Here is a 12237-nt window from a genome sequence, read left to right as displayed (position 1 = left end):
GTCCCCTGACTCGTCCGCGGAGTCACCATTCCGAAAGCTGCACATCGCACTTGAGGAGTCTGGTGACTCATCCGACGGGGCAGAGGAGACCTCTCCTTTAGGTTCACCAAAAGAGACCTCTACCCCGGTTCAGGTCCAGACCAAGACCTCTACCCCGGCAGAGGTCTCTCCCAGGCCAGTTCCGGCAGCTTGTTTGGTTTGGGTGTCAGTCACCCTCATGACGGTGGGGGCTGCCTTCCCGGTAGGTAAGACAGCTGAAATAACAAAGAAATGTGTATCCTTCATAGGAAACGGTTTGTGTCGACCGGTAAATAAAAGTAAAAATGGAATCATCCTTAAAATCAGACAAGATCTTATCAGTAAAGCAAAAAACTTCTTGTTTCAATCATGTGACTTTAAGGTATCCCAAGACCAAACCAAAGTAAAAGGTATCATAGAAATCCCTCCCAACAAAACGTTCAATGAAATTAAGGCCTCGCTGGAAAAAAGGAATAATGTTGCCAACATTCAGTTAACGAACAATAAACAAGCAATCGCTGTAACTTTCACAGGCAAGGACCTGCCTCTAAATGTTAATGGTAATCAAGTTAAACCAACCTTAAAGAAAGAAAATAGGTGTCTCAATTGCCAAGAATTTGGTCATTTTAAAGGAATTTGTACAAATCAGACAAAATGCCCTCACTGTGCTGATAATCATACACACAGTCAGTGTCTAACAAAGAACTTAAAAAAATGCGCAAACTGCCAGGGAAAACACAGTGCAGCATACAAAGGGTGCCCAGCTTACCTCAAGTATACCGAAAAACTAGAAAAACACAATGCAATAATAACAAACGAATACCAAAACAAATGTAAGATAGAAGGCATAAAACCTGACATGCCGAAAACACTCAAAGTAACAGAAAACCAGATAAAGTCTCTTGCTTCACTTCTCGTGGGTAAAACAGAAGCTGAAATTGAAAATATTCTCACTGAAAAACTTGTGGCAGAGTCCAATTTAAAAACACTTAAGATCACTCAGATAAATGTGGAAAAGAAAAAGCATTCCCCATCGCAAACCGCAAATAAAACTTATGTACAGACGAACTCTGTCAAATCAAGAAAGAGTGGTCACTATATTAAACAGTCCACAAAACAAGTTCCCTCACAAGCTAGGCCACCAATATTCAGGCCTTTCCCGCCCAATTTCAGGCCCCAAATGGCGTCGCCGCCTAATTATTGGCAAAAGACCGGTCCACCATTCCGAAGACGCCCCCAATTTCACATGGCGGGCTCCTTCGGAATGTGTGCACCTCCTCCCTTTTTATGGTATGGCCCTCCCAGAGCTTTCAATGGAGGTCCTGTGCCCCGCCCCTTCCGACATGTTTAGGTTTATGTAACGGGATAAAAACACTCATTAGGATAAAATAAAAACTTCAATATGGCGGCGACATTAAATAATACTAAAAACATTGATACAAACAATGGTCTCGCCGTCTTGTCATGGAATGTTCGGGGAATGAAAACCGACAACTCACATCAAATTAATGAACTCCAAAATTACCTAAACAATTCAACAAACCAAATAGATGTTATTTGTTTACAGGAAACACATTATACAGAAAAGGACAAAACCTTCAAATTGAGGGGTTACCAACAACCTATCAACAAAATTAGGAAGTCTGATAAAAGTAGTAAAGGAGGTGGAGTATGCATCTATGTTAGAGTGGGTCTTCCCTTTGCAGAGAACATGATAACTCACAAATCAGACATAGAAGTCTGCTCTGTGCAGATATACGGTAAAAAAGACCCCATCACAATATATAATGTATATGTTCCTAAAACTAAATATAATAACATAAATACATATAAACACATATTCAAAAACTTAGGACGAAACACCCTAATTGTAGGAGACTTTAACTTAAAACACATCTGCTGGAACCCCGCAGGAGACTTCCGGTATGACGGCGAGGCCGATGACTTGCTTACATTCCTAAATGACAATAATCTAAATTTCTTAAATGATGGACAAATAACGAGAGTATCCGAAAAACAAAACGAATCAGACAGTGCTATTGACTTATCACTCATCTCATCACATCTCCACTCCTCTAGTGAATTCTATGTAATAAACAACACTTTTGGTAGTGACCATCTACCATTACTAACGTCAATTGAATATTCCACAAATAAAACAACAATCAATATTACAAAAAAATGGAAAACAGAAAAAGCCTCAACTGAATCATGGAACAAATTCCAACAACTCTGTCATACCGAACTAAACTATGATATAACTGAAAATGATATTCAATATAATTTCAATCATTATTATGAGAAACTTACGAAAATTCTCGATAGAACCTGTAAGAAAATTGTCCCATGGTGGGACACTAAATGCGACAATGCTATAAAATTAAGAGAAAAATGTAGGAAAATTTATAAAAAAGACCCAACTTCTATTAAACATGAAAACTGGCTAATGGCTAGGCTAAAAGCTAAGGAAACAATACAAAATGCAAAAAAGCAAGGATGGCAAAATTTCTGCTCGAAAATAACTCACAAAACAAACTCTAAGGAACTTTGGGACTTTGTCAGAAAAGTAAAAGGAATTCCATTGCCCGATGAACCACCATTTAAAATAGGCGACAAGGTAATACACAATCCCAAAGATAAGGCAGACATATTAGTAAAACATTATGAAAAGATCAGTAGCGATAATGAATATACACAAGACTTCATTGAATTAAAAAACAGGACCAATACAATTATAAGTGATGTAATTAACACAGAAACTCGTAGGGAAGATATTGAGTATAATGCAGATTTCAGTATGGTTGAACTCAACAGGGCACTAGCTAATTGTAAAAGTGGCGCACCTGGTGAAGATGGCATACACTATGAAATTCTTAAAAAATTACCAACATCTGCAAAGCAAACACTTCTAAGCCTCTTCAACCAATCTTTGAAATCTGGTTCAACACCAGACTCATGGAGTGAAGCTGTAATAATCCCTCTCCTGAAACCAAATAAACCTAAATATGATCCCGCATCATAACGGCCAATCTCACTTACATCAACTTTCACTAAATTAATGCAAAAAATGATAAAACCTAGATTATGTAACTTCCTTGAAACAAACAAACTGATATCAAAATTCCAATCAGGTTGCAGAGCCAATCATTCATGTGAGGACAATCTAGTTAGACTGGAACATGATTGTAAAAGGGCACAACTTGACAACAAATACCTAGTGGCAGTATTTTTGGACCTCAGCTCAGCATTTGACAAACTATGGGGTCAAGGAGCTCTAACATACCTACATAAAATAGGAATAAGAGGTAAAATGCTCAATTGGATTAATGCATTTATCAAATCCAGGAAAATAAAAGTATTACTAAAAGGAGAATACTCAGAAACCATAGAAACAGCCAATGGCTGCCCACAGGGTAGTGTCTTATCACCAATCATATTCTCACTTTTCATGAATACACTAAGAGACTCAATCGAAAAAAGTAACTCAGAAATCCAAAACCCTGCCTACCATAGTGACCTATCTCAGTTTGTAGATGATGCAGCGATATGGACAGTTTCTAAAAAAACCTGAAATAGCAGTTAAAAACATCCAACATACTCTAAATAACATAGAGACATGGAGTGAAAACTTCGGTTTCAAAATAAACCCAAATAAAACTCAAGTACTCATAGTACACAAACAAAGAGTGAAGCGACCGGAAAGCTCTCCAAACTTCCCAAAGCTAAAACTATGTAATCAAAAATTAACATACAACGAAAAAGCTATATTCTTAGGATTAACATTCGATAAATACCTAAAATGGGACTTACACATAGACTCACTCATTGCCCGATGCGAAAAGGACCTTAACCTCCTTAGAACTATCAAAGGAAAGGAATGGGGTACAGACAAAAAATGTTTATATACAATATATCAATCACTAATCAAATCAAAACTAGACTATGGAAGTATAGTTTATAACTCTGCTTCAAATGACAAACTAAAGAAACTACAAATTATACAAAATAAGGCATTAAGGATAATAACAGGTGCTTATCGAAGTACACGTACAATAGCACTACAAGCAGAATGTGGTGAACTTCCACTGAACTACCAAAGAGAAATAAATATGTTAAAATATTGGGTTAGATCCTCACGTCAAGAAGATGATCTACCAATCAACAACAAATGTAACAGAGACCCAATCTTTGAACACAAAGCCAACAAATTAAAACTCTTTAAAGTGCCATACAGCCAGACAGTACTACCATTAGTGGAAGCATGTTCTCTAACAAAAAATAAAATAGCACAACCCCATTTCTTAAACCTAATCAATAAACAAGAACTCAATATAGACTTATGCTTAACAAAAGTTATAGACAAGAAAAAGGACCCTAACATTAACCGCCAAATAGTAAATGAACACATCAATAGCAAATATTACAACTCATGGCAGGTCTTCACGGATGGAAGCAAAGACCCGCACCTCCATTTGGCTGGGGCCGGGATAGTAGGCTTATCTCAAAATATGACACCCCTTTTTGAATGTGGGTTAAAATTTGACTTCAGGCTTTCTATTTATTCTTGTGAACTGGCGGCAATTGACCTTGCATTAAAAATGCTGCTCCAGCAAGCAGAAGCAAACAATATACACAACAAAGTAACAATACTATCAGACTCTTTAAGTGCACTCATGTCAATGAAAACAAGCTTTTCTAGGTCACGACCAGAAATTTTACAGCAAATACTTAATAATACTACGCTGCTTCATGATCTAGGAGTGTCAATAACATTTGTCTGGATTCCTAGTCACATAGGCATCTTAGGAAATGAAATGGCTGATAAAATTGCAAAACAAGCATCAAGGCAAGGTTCACGAACAAACATCAAATTAAGCGTCCCTGAAGCATACAGCTGGATAAAGAAACTAACAAAAAACAAATTTGTAAGAGACTTTGAAGTATATAAACTTGAGCACAATTTTGAGTATGGGGAAATTAACACTACAATCAAAACATATAGTACTAATACACTTAAAGATAAAGTATACACACGACTTCGTTTAGGAACCAGTATGCTAGCTGCTGAGAATTATACAAATACTGACTGCTGTAACCAATGCGGAGACAAAGAAACATTCCATCACATTTTCTTTAAATGCCCAACTTATATGGAACAACGAGAAAGCCTGAAAATAGAACTTCTGAAACTAAATATGTCAGTCATCGACAGGTATCATCTGCTGTTTCCCGAACCTGATATAACAGAGAAGGTAAGGGAAGCAGTGTTTGCATACCTGTCGGGAATAAACTACCTAAACAAAATTTAATACCACACAAAACAAAAGGTTCTATAAGAAATAGGGTCTAAATAGCACAGCACTTATCAAACAACATATGCAAAACATGTTCATTGTATACGCCGTGTACCTGTTGTTGGGGCCCTTATCAAAAGGGTGGTAATACAATGACTGCTTTAACATCCCAAGGAAGCGAAAAACATACATTAATAATAACTTAAGAAATAAAACAAAATAAAATAAAAAGCACGTTCATTGTATACGCCGTGTACCTGTTGTTGGGGCCTTTTTTTAAAAGGGTGGTAATACAATTGACTGCTTTAACATCCCAAGGAAGCAAAAAACATACATTAATAATAACTTAAGAAATAAAACAAAATAAAATAAAAAGCACGTTCATTGTATACGCCGTGTACCTGTTGTTGGGGCCCTTTTTTAAAAGGGTGGTAATACAATGACTGCTTTAACATCCCAAGAAAGCAAAACACATACATTAATAATAACTTAAGAAATAAAACAAAATAAAATAAAAAGCAAGTTCATTGTATACGCCGTGTACCTGTTGTTGGGGCCCTTTTTTAAAAGGGTGTTAATACAATGACTGCTTTAACATCCCAAGGAAGCAAAAAACATACATTAATAATAACTTAAGAAATAAAACAAAATAAAATAAAAAGCACGTTCATTGTATACGCCGTGTACCTGTTGTTGGGGCCCTTTTTTAAAAGGGTGGTAATACAACGACTGCTTTATCATCCAAAAGAAACAGAAAGCATAAATAGTTTTATTTTTTTCTAAATAAAATATAAAGCACGTTCATTGTATACGCCGTGCACCTGTTGTTGGGGCCCTTTTCAAAAGGGTGGTAATACAATGACTGCTCAAACATCCTAATGAAGCTTAGAAAATAATTCCCTATAAGTAAAACTTTATCTTAGTGAGGGGCATCACGATCCCCTCCGGCGCCTTGCTTAGAGATACGTTCATTACAAACAACAAATATGGCAGGTTTACCTTACAACTACAAACACATTATATTATATTGAACAAGAATGAGCATAGAGGGAACGAAATGATAACCGGCACCTTAAGCGACACACACGATAGTGATTCACACGATGAACGAAATACTAAGCTAACAGCCAAATGTATATAGAATATTTATTGTTTTACATATTTTACCTTTTGGAATTACCGAAACATACGAATGGAATTCATGGATTTAAGCAGGTTATCTGGAACGATGAATACCAAATCGACTATCCATTATTATCAAGCCCGGTAAACAAACATTTCATCCATGGAGTTATGAGATGAACGCGTATAAATTGGATCTCTACTACTTTTAGTAGCTATAATATACTGATTTTCAATCTACATTATGGTGACAAAACATTTCTTTTCTTTTCTTCTTTCGTTTTCACATGAAAGGATGAGGTATTAAGGAGTATGATGATATACATCGATTTAACCATAAATTATTAAATGCAAGTCACCATAACCTAAAACGAAACCAAATTATTTTTCGGGCGAAGTTGTCAAGAAAGAAAGCCAATATCGGTATAAACTGTATAGAGTCATTTTGAGTTAACAATTCTACCGATTTAAACCGTTACATCCATAGTGCTATTAGAAGTCCATAATGATTTTACAGGCTATGGTGATGGTGTTGTAATATAACGCTTCTGGTCCAGGTTTATTGTTAGGAAAAACAGTTTTTGATCCTAGCCCTAATTCATTCATTCACTTAAAGATATTGAAATTTTGAAAATATACATGGTTACGACCTATTGATAAAAAAGAGAAGGCACTGGACCAGGGGCTACATACCTGTGTATAGAAAGTATATTATGTATTTTTTTATCCCGCACATACATATTAAAATGGAAAAAATCGGGCGCAGGCCGTTTTAAAAAAAAAAAAATATATATATATATATATATTATTAATCATTATTATTTTTAAAACAACCATAATAACCCTCTTTATATATGTACATGTACATTTAATAAACATGTAGGCAAAACAAGTAATGTCAACGCACTCTCTGGTCTTGAAGAATTTCCAATAAGTAAATAGTGAGGCAATAGTCGGGCATCGACAACAAAGTGGTCAGTTCATATATATATTAGAAATATTAATACATATAGTGGGCAAAAAGTCCTGTTCTCACAACACTTTCTTGTCAATGAACTGACCGTGAGTCTTGCCTATCCTTCAAATAAATACCTTTATTTACACGTAAATGTTTTTTAAGATACAATGCAATATCAAATTTAAGACTAGAGAAATGAAACCATATCCAATATTCAGAGCTGTGGGACCTCCCTAGATGTCATTCATCGCAGGTTTCGCGGCATTTTGGGTACAAAATTACTCCTTTGACGAATATCCCATCAACCGATGGGGGTAAAACTCCCCTTTTGGCTTCAAAATTCTGTTTAAGTCACACTTGGGGATGTGACGGGGTCAAGCCATAATGCAGCCATTATAGGGCGCGGGCAGACCTATATAAACTCAACAACAACAACAACAAGGGCGTTTCGGAAATGACAATTAAGTGTTTAACAACTTCTTTAAATATAAGATTATTAACTTTATTTATATATTAGACAAATAAATCAATTGCAATCATAAAACTTAACTTTTAAACTTTAAGGTTTTCATAACGTGATTTTGAACATTTCGGAAACTGAGCTCCCATTAGTTTAACTTTCTTTGCAAAAAATACTGCAACTTTGATAAGTTTGTAAACATTCTTAAAAAATATGGTCTTAAAAATATAATGCATTGAATATGAGGTGTCAATGCATTTAAACATTATTACACAAAGCAATTAAATACTTAGTTTTTGTAAATTGGTGCAATGTACACATACTAACAAAGAATTAAAACATGTTTGTAACGTTTCGGTAATGACGAAAATTAGAAGTATTGCGCTTTGTTCTTCCAGAAACACAGGAACGTATTGACAGTGTAAGAAATTTAATCACCAGTCTAGATAATGAAATCGCCCGCACCGAAAGGCTCATTAACCAAGTGCAAATAAGTGACTCGGTCACCGTAAGAGAGGAACTTGAATCCTTAAAAAGTACGGTCGAAGCAAAGAAAGAGCAACGTGATTTGTTTATGCGACAGATTGTACAATGGCTCTTACTTCTGGAGAACGATCAGCGCTGTGGCGTAAGAGGCAAAGGGAAAACGAGACCAAACACGAGGAGTACAAAAGGAAAGAAAGGGAAAGATACAAAAAAAGAAAAGCGCTCGGGCAACTAAAACCAATTAAAGATCTAACAGAAAGAGAAAAACGTCAAAAGCGTCGGAATGGGAAAATACACGCCAAGAACAAAAGAGATAAAGAAAAAAGTATTAAAACTGCCTTAGCATCTATCTGCACGCCACCAAACTCACCCGAAGGGTTGAAACCAATTCCACAACAACAACAACAGCAACAACAACAACAACAATGTAATAAAGTTAGGGGGCGAAGAAAGAAGAATTTGAATCGATCTAGAGCGTATAGAGCACAGTTCAGGTTGAAAATAGAACTAAGCAAAGAGCGACGCTTGAAAAATAAGTATAAAACTAGATACTATATGCTGATTAGGTCCCAGAAAGAGGATGACGTAGAAGAAACTGTTAAAAATATCATGTCATCTCAGAAATCAATGAAATCAACATTGACACTTTACTGTCTCCTTGTCAATAACTTGCGAACAAAATATGCTTCATCCAACCGCAAAACAAAACAAATACTGAAAAGTCTTGTATTTAGAGAGTCTAAGCTGAGGGAATATAAACTGAAAAGTTATACGGGCAAAGCAACAGGGATTTCTATGAGAGAAACAAGAACAAGAGAGAGCAATTTCAGACTCAAGCAAATAGCTATAAGGAGAACTATTGAAAGTTTCTTTACAAGAGATGACAACTCCAGATTTAAGGCAGGTAAAAAGTCCACTAGAACAAAAAGAAAGAGAAAAATGCAAGTAAGATTACTCAATGACACTATTGCCAACCTTCACCAAAAGTACCTCTTTGAAAATAAATCAAAAATAAGTTACAGCCTATTTGCACGCTTGAAACCGTTATGGGTTATTCAAGCAAGCGAAAAAGATCGACAAACGTGTCTTTGTAAAGTCCATGAAAACCCTTTAATGAAATTAAACAAGCTCAACTTTGAAAAAGCTATTGAACACAGGGATCTGAGAAAACTTATAAAGGACATAACTTGTAATGATCGGCAAAAATCATGTATGTACCGAACCTGCGATAGATGCAAAGACAACAAAATCAAGACATGCACTGACAACGCCAACATTAACTCTGGAAAAATAGTAACTTGGAAGGTCTGGAAGTCAAGACGAATCGAGAGAAAGGATCCAAAAAATGATACAGGAATCTCAAAGACGAGCATTACAGTTAGAGAACCAGAAACTGGAACGATTTCAACATTGGTTGACGAATTGCAAACAGACATTGAACGTTAAGCAAGGCATGAATTTAATATTGCACACCAGTATATCACACTAAAGAAATTGAAAGAAACATGCAAAGATGACGAGTTAATAATGCACGTAGATTTCTCAGAAAACTATCAATCAAAATTAACAGAAGAAATCCAAAGCATGCATTTTGGCGGGTCAAAACGGCAAATTTCTATACACACAGGAGTTGCATATGTCCACAACAAAACTATTTCGTTTGCCACGATTTCAGACACACTTAGTCATGCCCCTCCCGCAATATGGGCCCACCTTCAACCAATCATTTTGAATTTGAAAGACACATATCCAAGGCTTAAGAAATTACACATGATTTCGGACGGACCAACCACTCAGTATCGCTGTAAAACAAATTTTTATCTGTTTGCAACAAAACTCTTTGACCTTGGCTTCTCGGAAGGTGGTTCATGGAACTTCATGGAGGCGGGGCACGGTAAAGGGCCCCCGGATGGTGTGGGGGCTGCACTGAAAAGAAACGCGGACGCGCTTGTCAACACACATAACCGTGACGTCATCTGCGCAGCTGACCTCGTCGATGGTAAACTGCAATACTTATAATAAATAAACGAACGACCTGCACTGTCATTAAGACGTCCATTAAGTTCTTTAATTTAAATGTTCACTTTTAATGACAATTTATTCTAATTCACATATAATTATATATCCATACCAATACAATTACTATTGTAGTAAACATTAACTAAAACGAATATTAAATATTATGAACAAAATGAATTGAAAAATAACTATGATTTAAAAACCTTATTGTTAATGGGTAAAAATTAGTTAATGTATTACTTTAAATCTTCTTTTCAATTACTTGACGTTTCAGTTAAATATTGTGCTAAGATGAATAATAATCATATTATTCTTAAGTCTTAAGGTATATGCATTGTATGCACAGTTGTTGCGTTTACTACAATGTATTTGTCTGTATTATAGGATTACAGCTGCAAAAAAGTACCATTCTTGCAGTCGAAGTGAAAGAAAACGATGTAATATTACAAGAGCAAACCATTCCGTTAGCTGTCAACCCAGTTCCACAAACTATGAAGCTACACCAGGTATTAAAACTAAGTACTTAACTTACATTCATGCATATACACTTTTATGTATTTCTAGGTCTTTATAATATATTTGTAAAATATAAATGATAAAATATAACCTATTTTGCCTACAAGTTAGTTTAAAATAACATATTATTATAAAAACACGAGCATGCATGTTTACAGATTACTTGCAAAGAGAAAGGAGTTGTATCATCCAGGGTCCTGAGCTGTTTCTGTTCAGAGAATTGTTCCTGTTACGATCCTGTCACTACAAGATTTGATGTCAATGTAATCACAAAAATATCTTTGTTAACTTTATACAGCGACTACTTATTTAAAAAACATGTATTGTTTAAAGATGCAAATGTTGGTCTGTCATGAAATTGTGCTAATAATACCTTGTTAGTAAAATAATCAAGCTAAATGTATATGGTACAGTTACTACCTTGCAGATGCATGAAAGTTCAATGACAGAGGGTACAACAGTGTCCATGCTTCCGGAGTCAGTGTCGAATAAGGTACCTTATCAATATGAAGTTCACATACATATATTCTCGCGAGTCCGGTACTTAAAATAGCATACCCAGTACACTACATGTTTAATAAAAATTCAATATAATTTTTATTGAAAACCTATCACCACCAATTAATGCGCATTTGATAATGGCATACATTAAGGGTATAGATATAAGATTTATATTATTTTCATTGAATAACTTAAATTTTCAATCACTTATAAACAGGATAGTGTGCTGGTCGTTCCTATGTCTTTGGACGAATCTCTCATCGACCGTTTTTGTGTTGTGGATTATGACGGCCGTCCATATCCAGGGAAAATCGTCGATGTCGATGACAACAATATTGAAGTTTCCGCCATGCATTGTATTGGTGACAACATATTTTTTTGGCCTCTTACCCCAGATGTTATTTGGTATGAGGGAGTTAAAGTGGTCACCTTGCTCAATAATGAACCAAGCCTTGTAACCACAAGGCACCGTGCTATTGACAAGACTGTTTGGGAAGCAATAGTGAAAAAGATGGAACTTTAATACATGTATATGTTATACGTACAATGTAGTTTTGAATACGAGTTTCCCGCTCACATAGAAGCGGTTATTTTTGGTTTTAAACAGTTCATGGCATTTAATCGTTTGTGTTCAGAGTTAATGTGTTTAAATCGTCAATGTCACAGACTTACATTAATGCCAAGAGAATGCTGCGTCTACCTACATTGATAAATCCAATTATATTAAGACATGAGTTTAATTGTATATACATATGTTGTGTGAAATCGTTATTGAAATGGGAAGTTGAACATTGTTTATTTGTTATTTTTTTGTTCTTTAATGTTCAAATTGTATGCAAAATAAAAATGTGAACACAAGTTTA

At 35.5% G+C, this 12237-nt stretch overlaps 1 protein-coding gene across 1 annotated transcript; it reads left to right on the top strand.

Annotated features, from left to right (window-relative positions):
• The first annotated feature begins 8443 nt into the window (after positions 1-8443).
• LOC128245931 (uncharacterized) lies at positions 8444-11897 on the top strand. Its single transcript, XM_052964152.1, has 6 exons — positions 8444-8629; positions 9890-10337; positions 10742-10863; positions 11032-11136; positions 11301-11366; positions 11592-11897. Exons 1-6 carry the CDS (start codon positions 8444-8446, stop codon positions 11895-11897), a joined length of 1233 nt encoding a protein of 410 aa, XP_052820112.1.
• The last annotated feature ends 340 nt before the right edge of the window (positions 11898-12237 follow it).

This window comes from Mya arenaria, chromosome 9 (genome assembly GCF_026914265.1).
Source record: "Mya arenaria isolate MELC-2E11 chromosome 9, ASM2691426v1".
Taxonomy (NCBI): domain Eukaryota; kingdom Metazoa; phylum Mollusca; class Bivalvia; order Myida; family Myidae; genus Mya; species Mya arenaria.
Note: the sequence above shows the minus strand (reverse complement) of the source record. Positions and strands in the feature narration are given on the sequence as shown.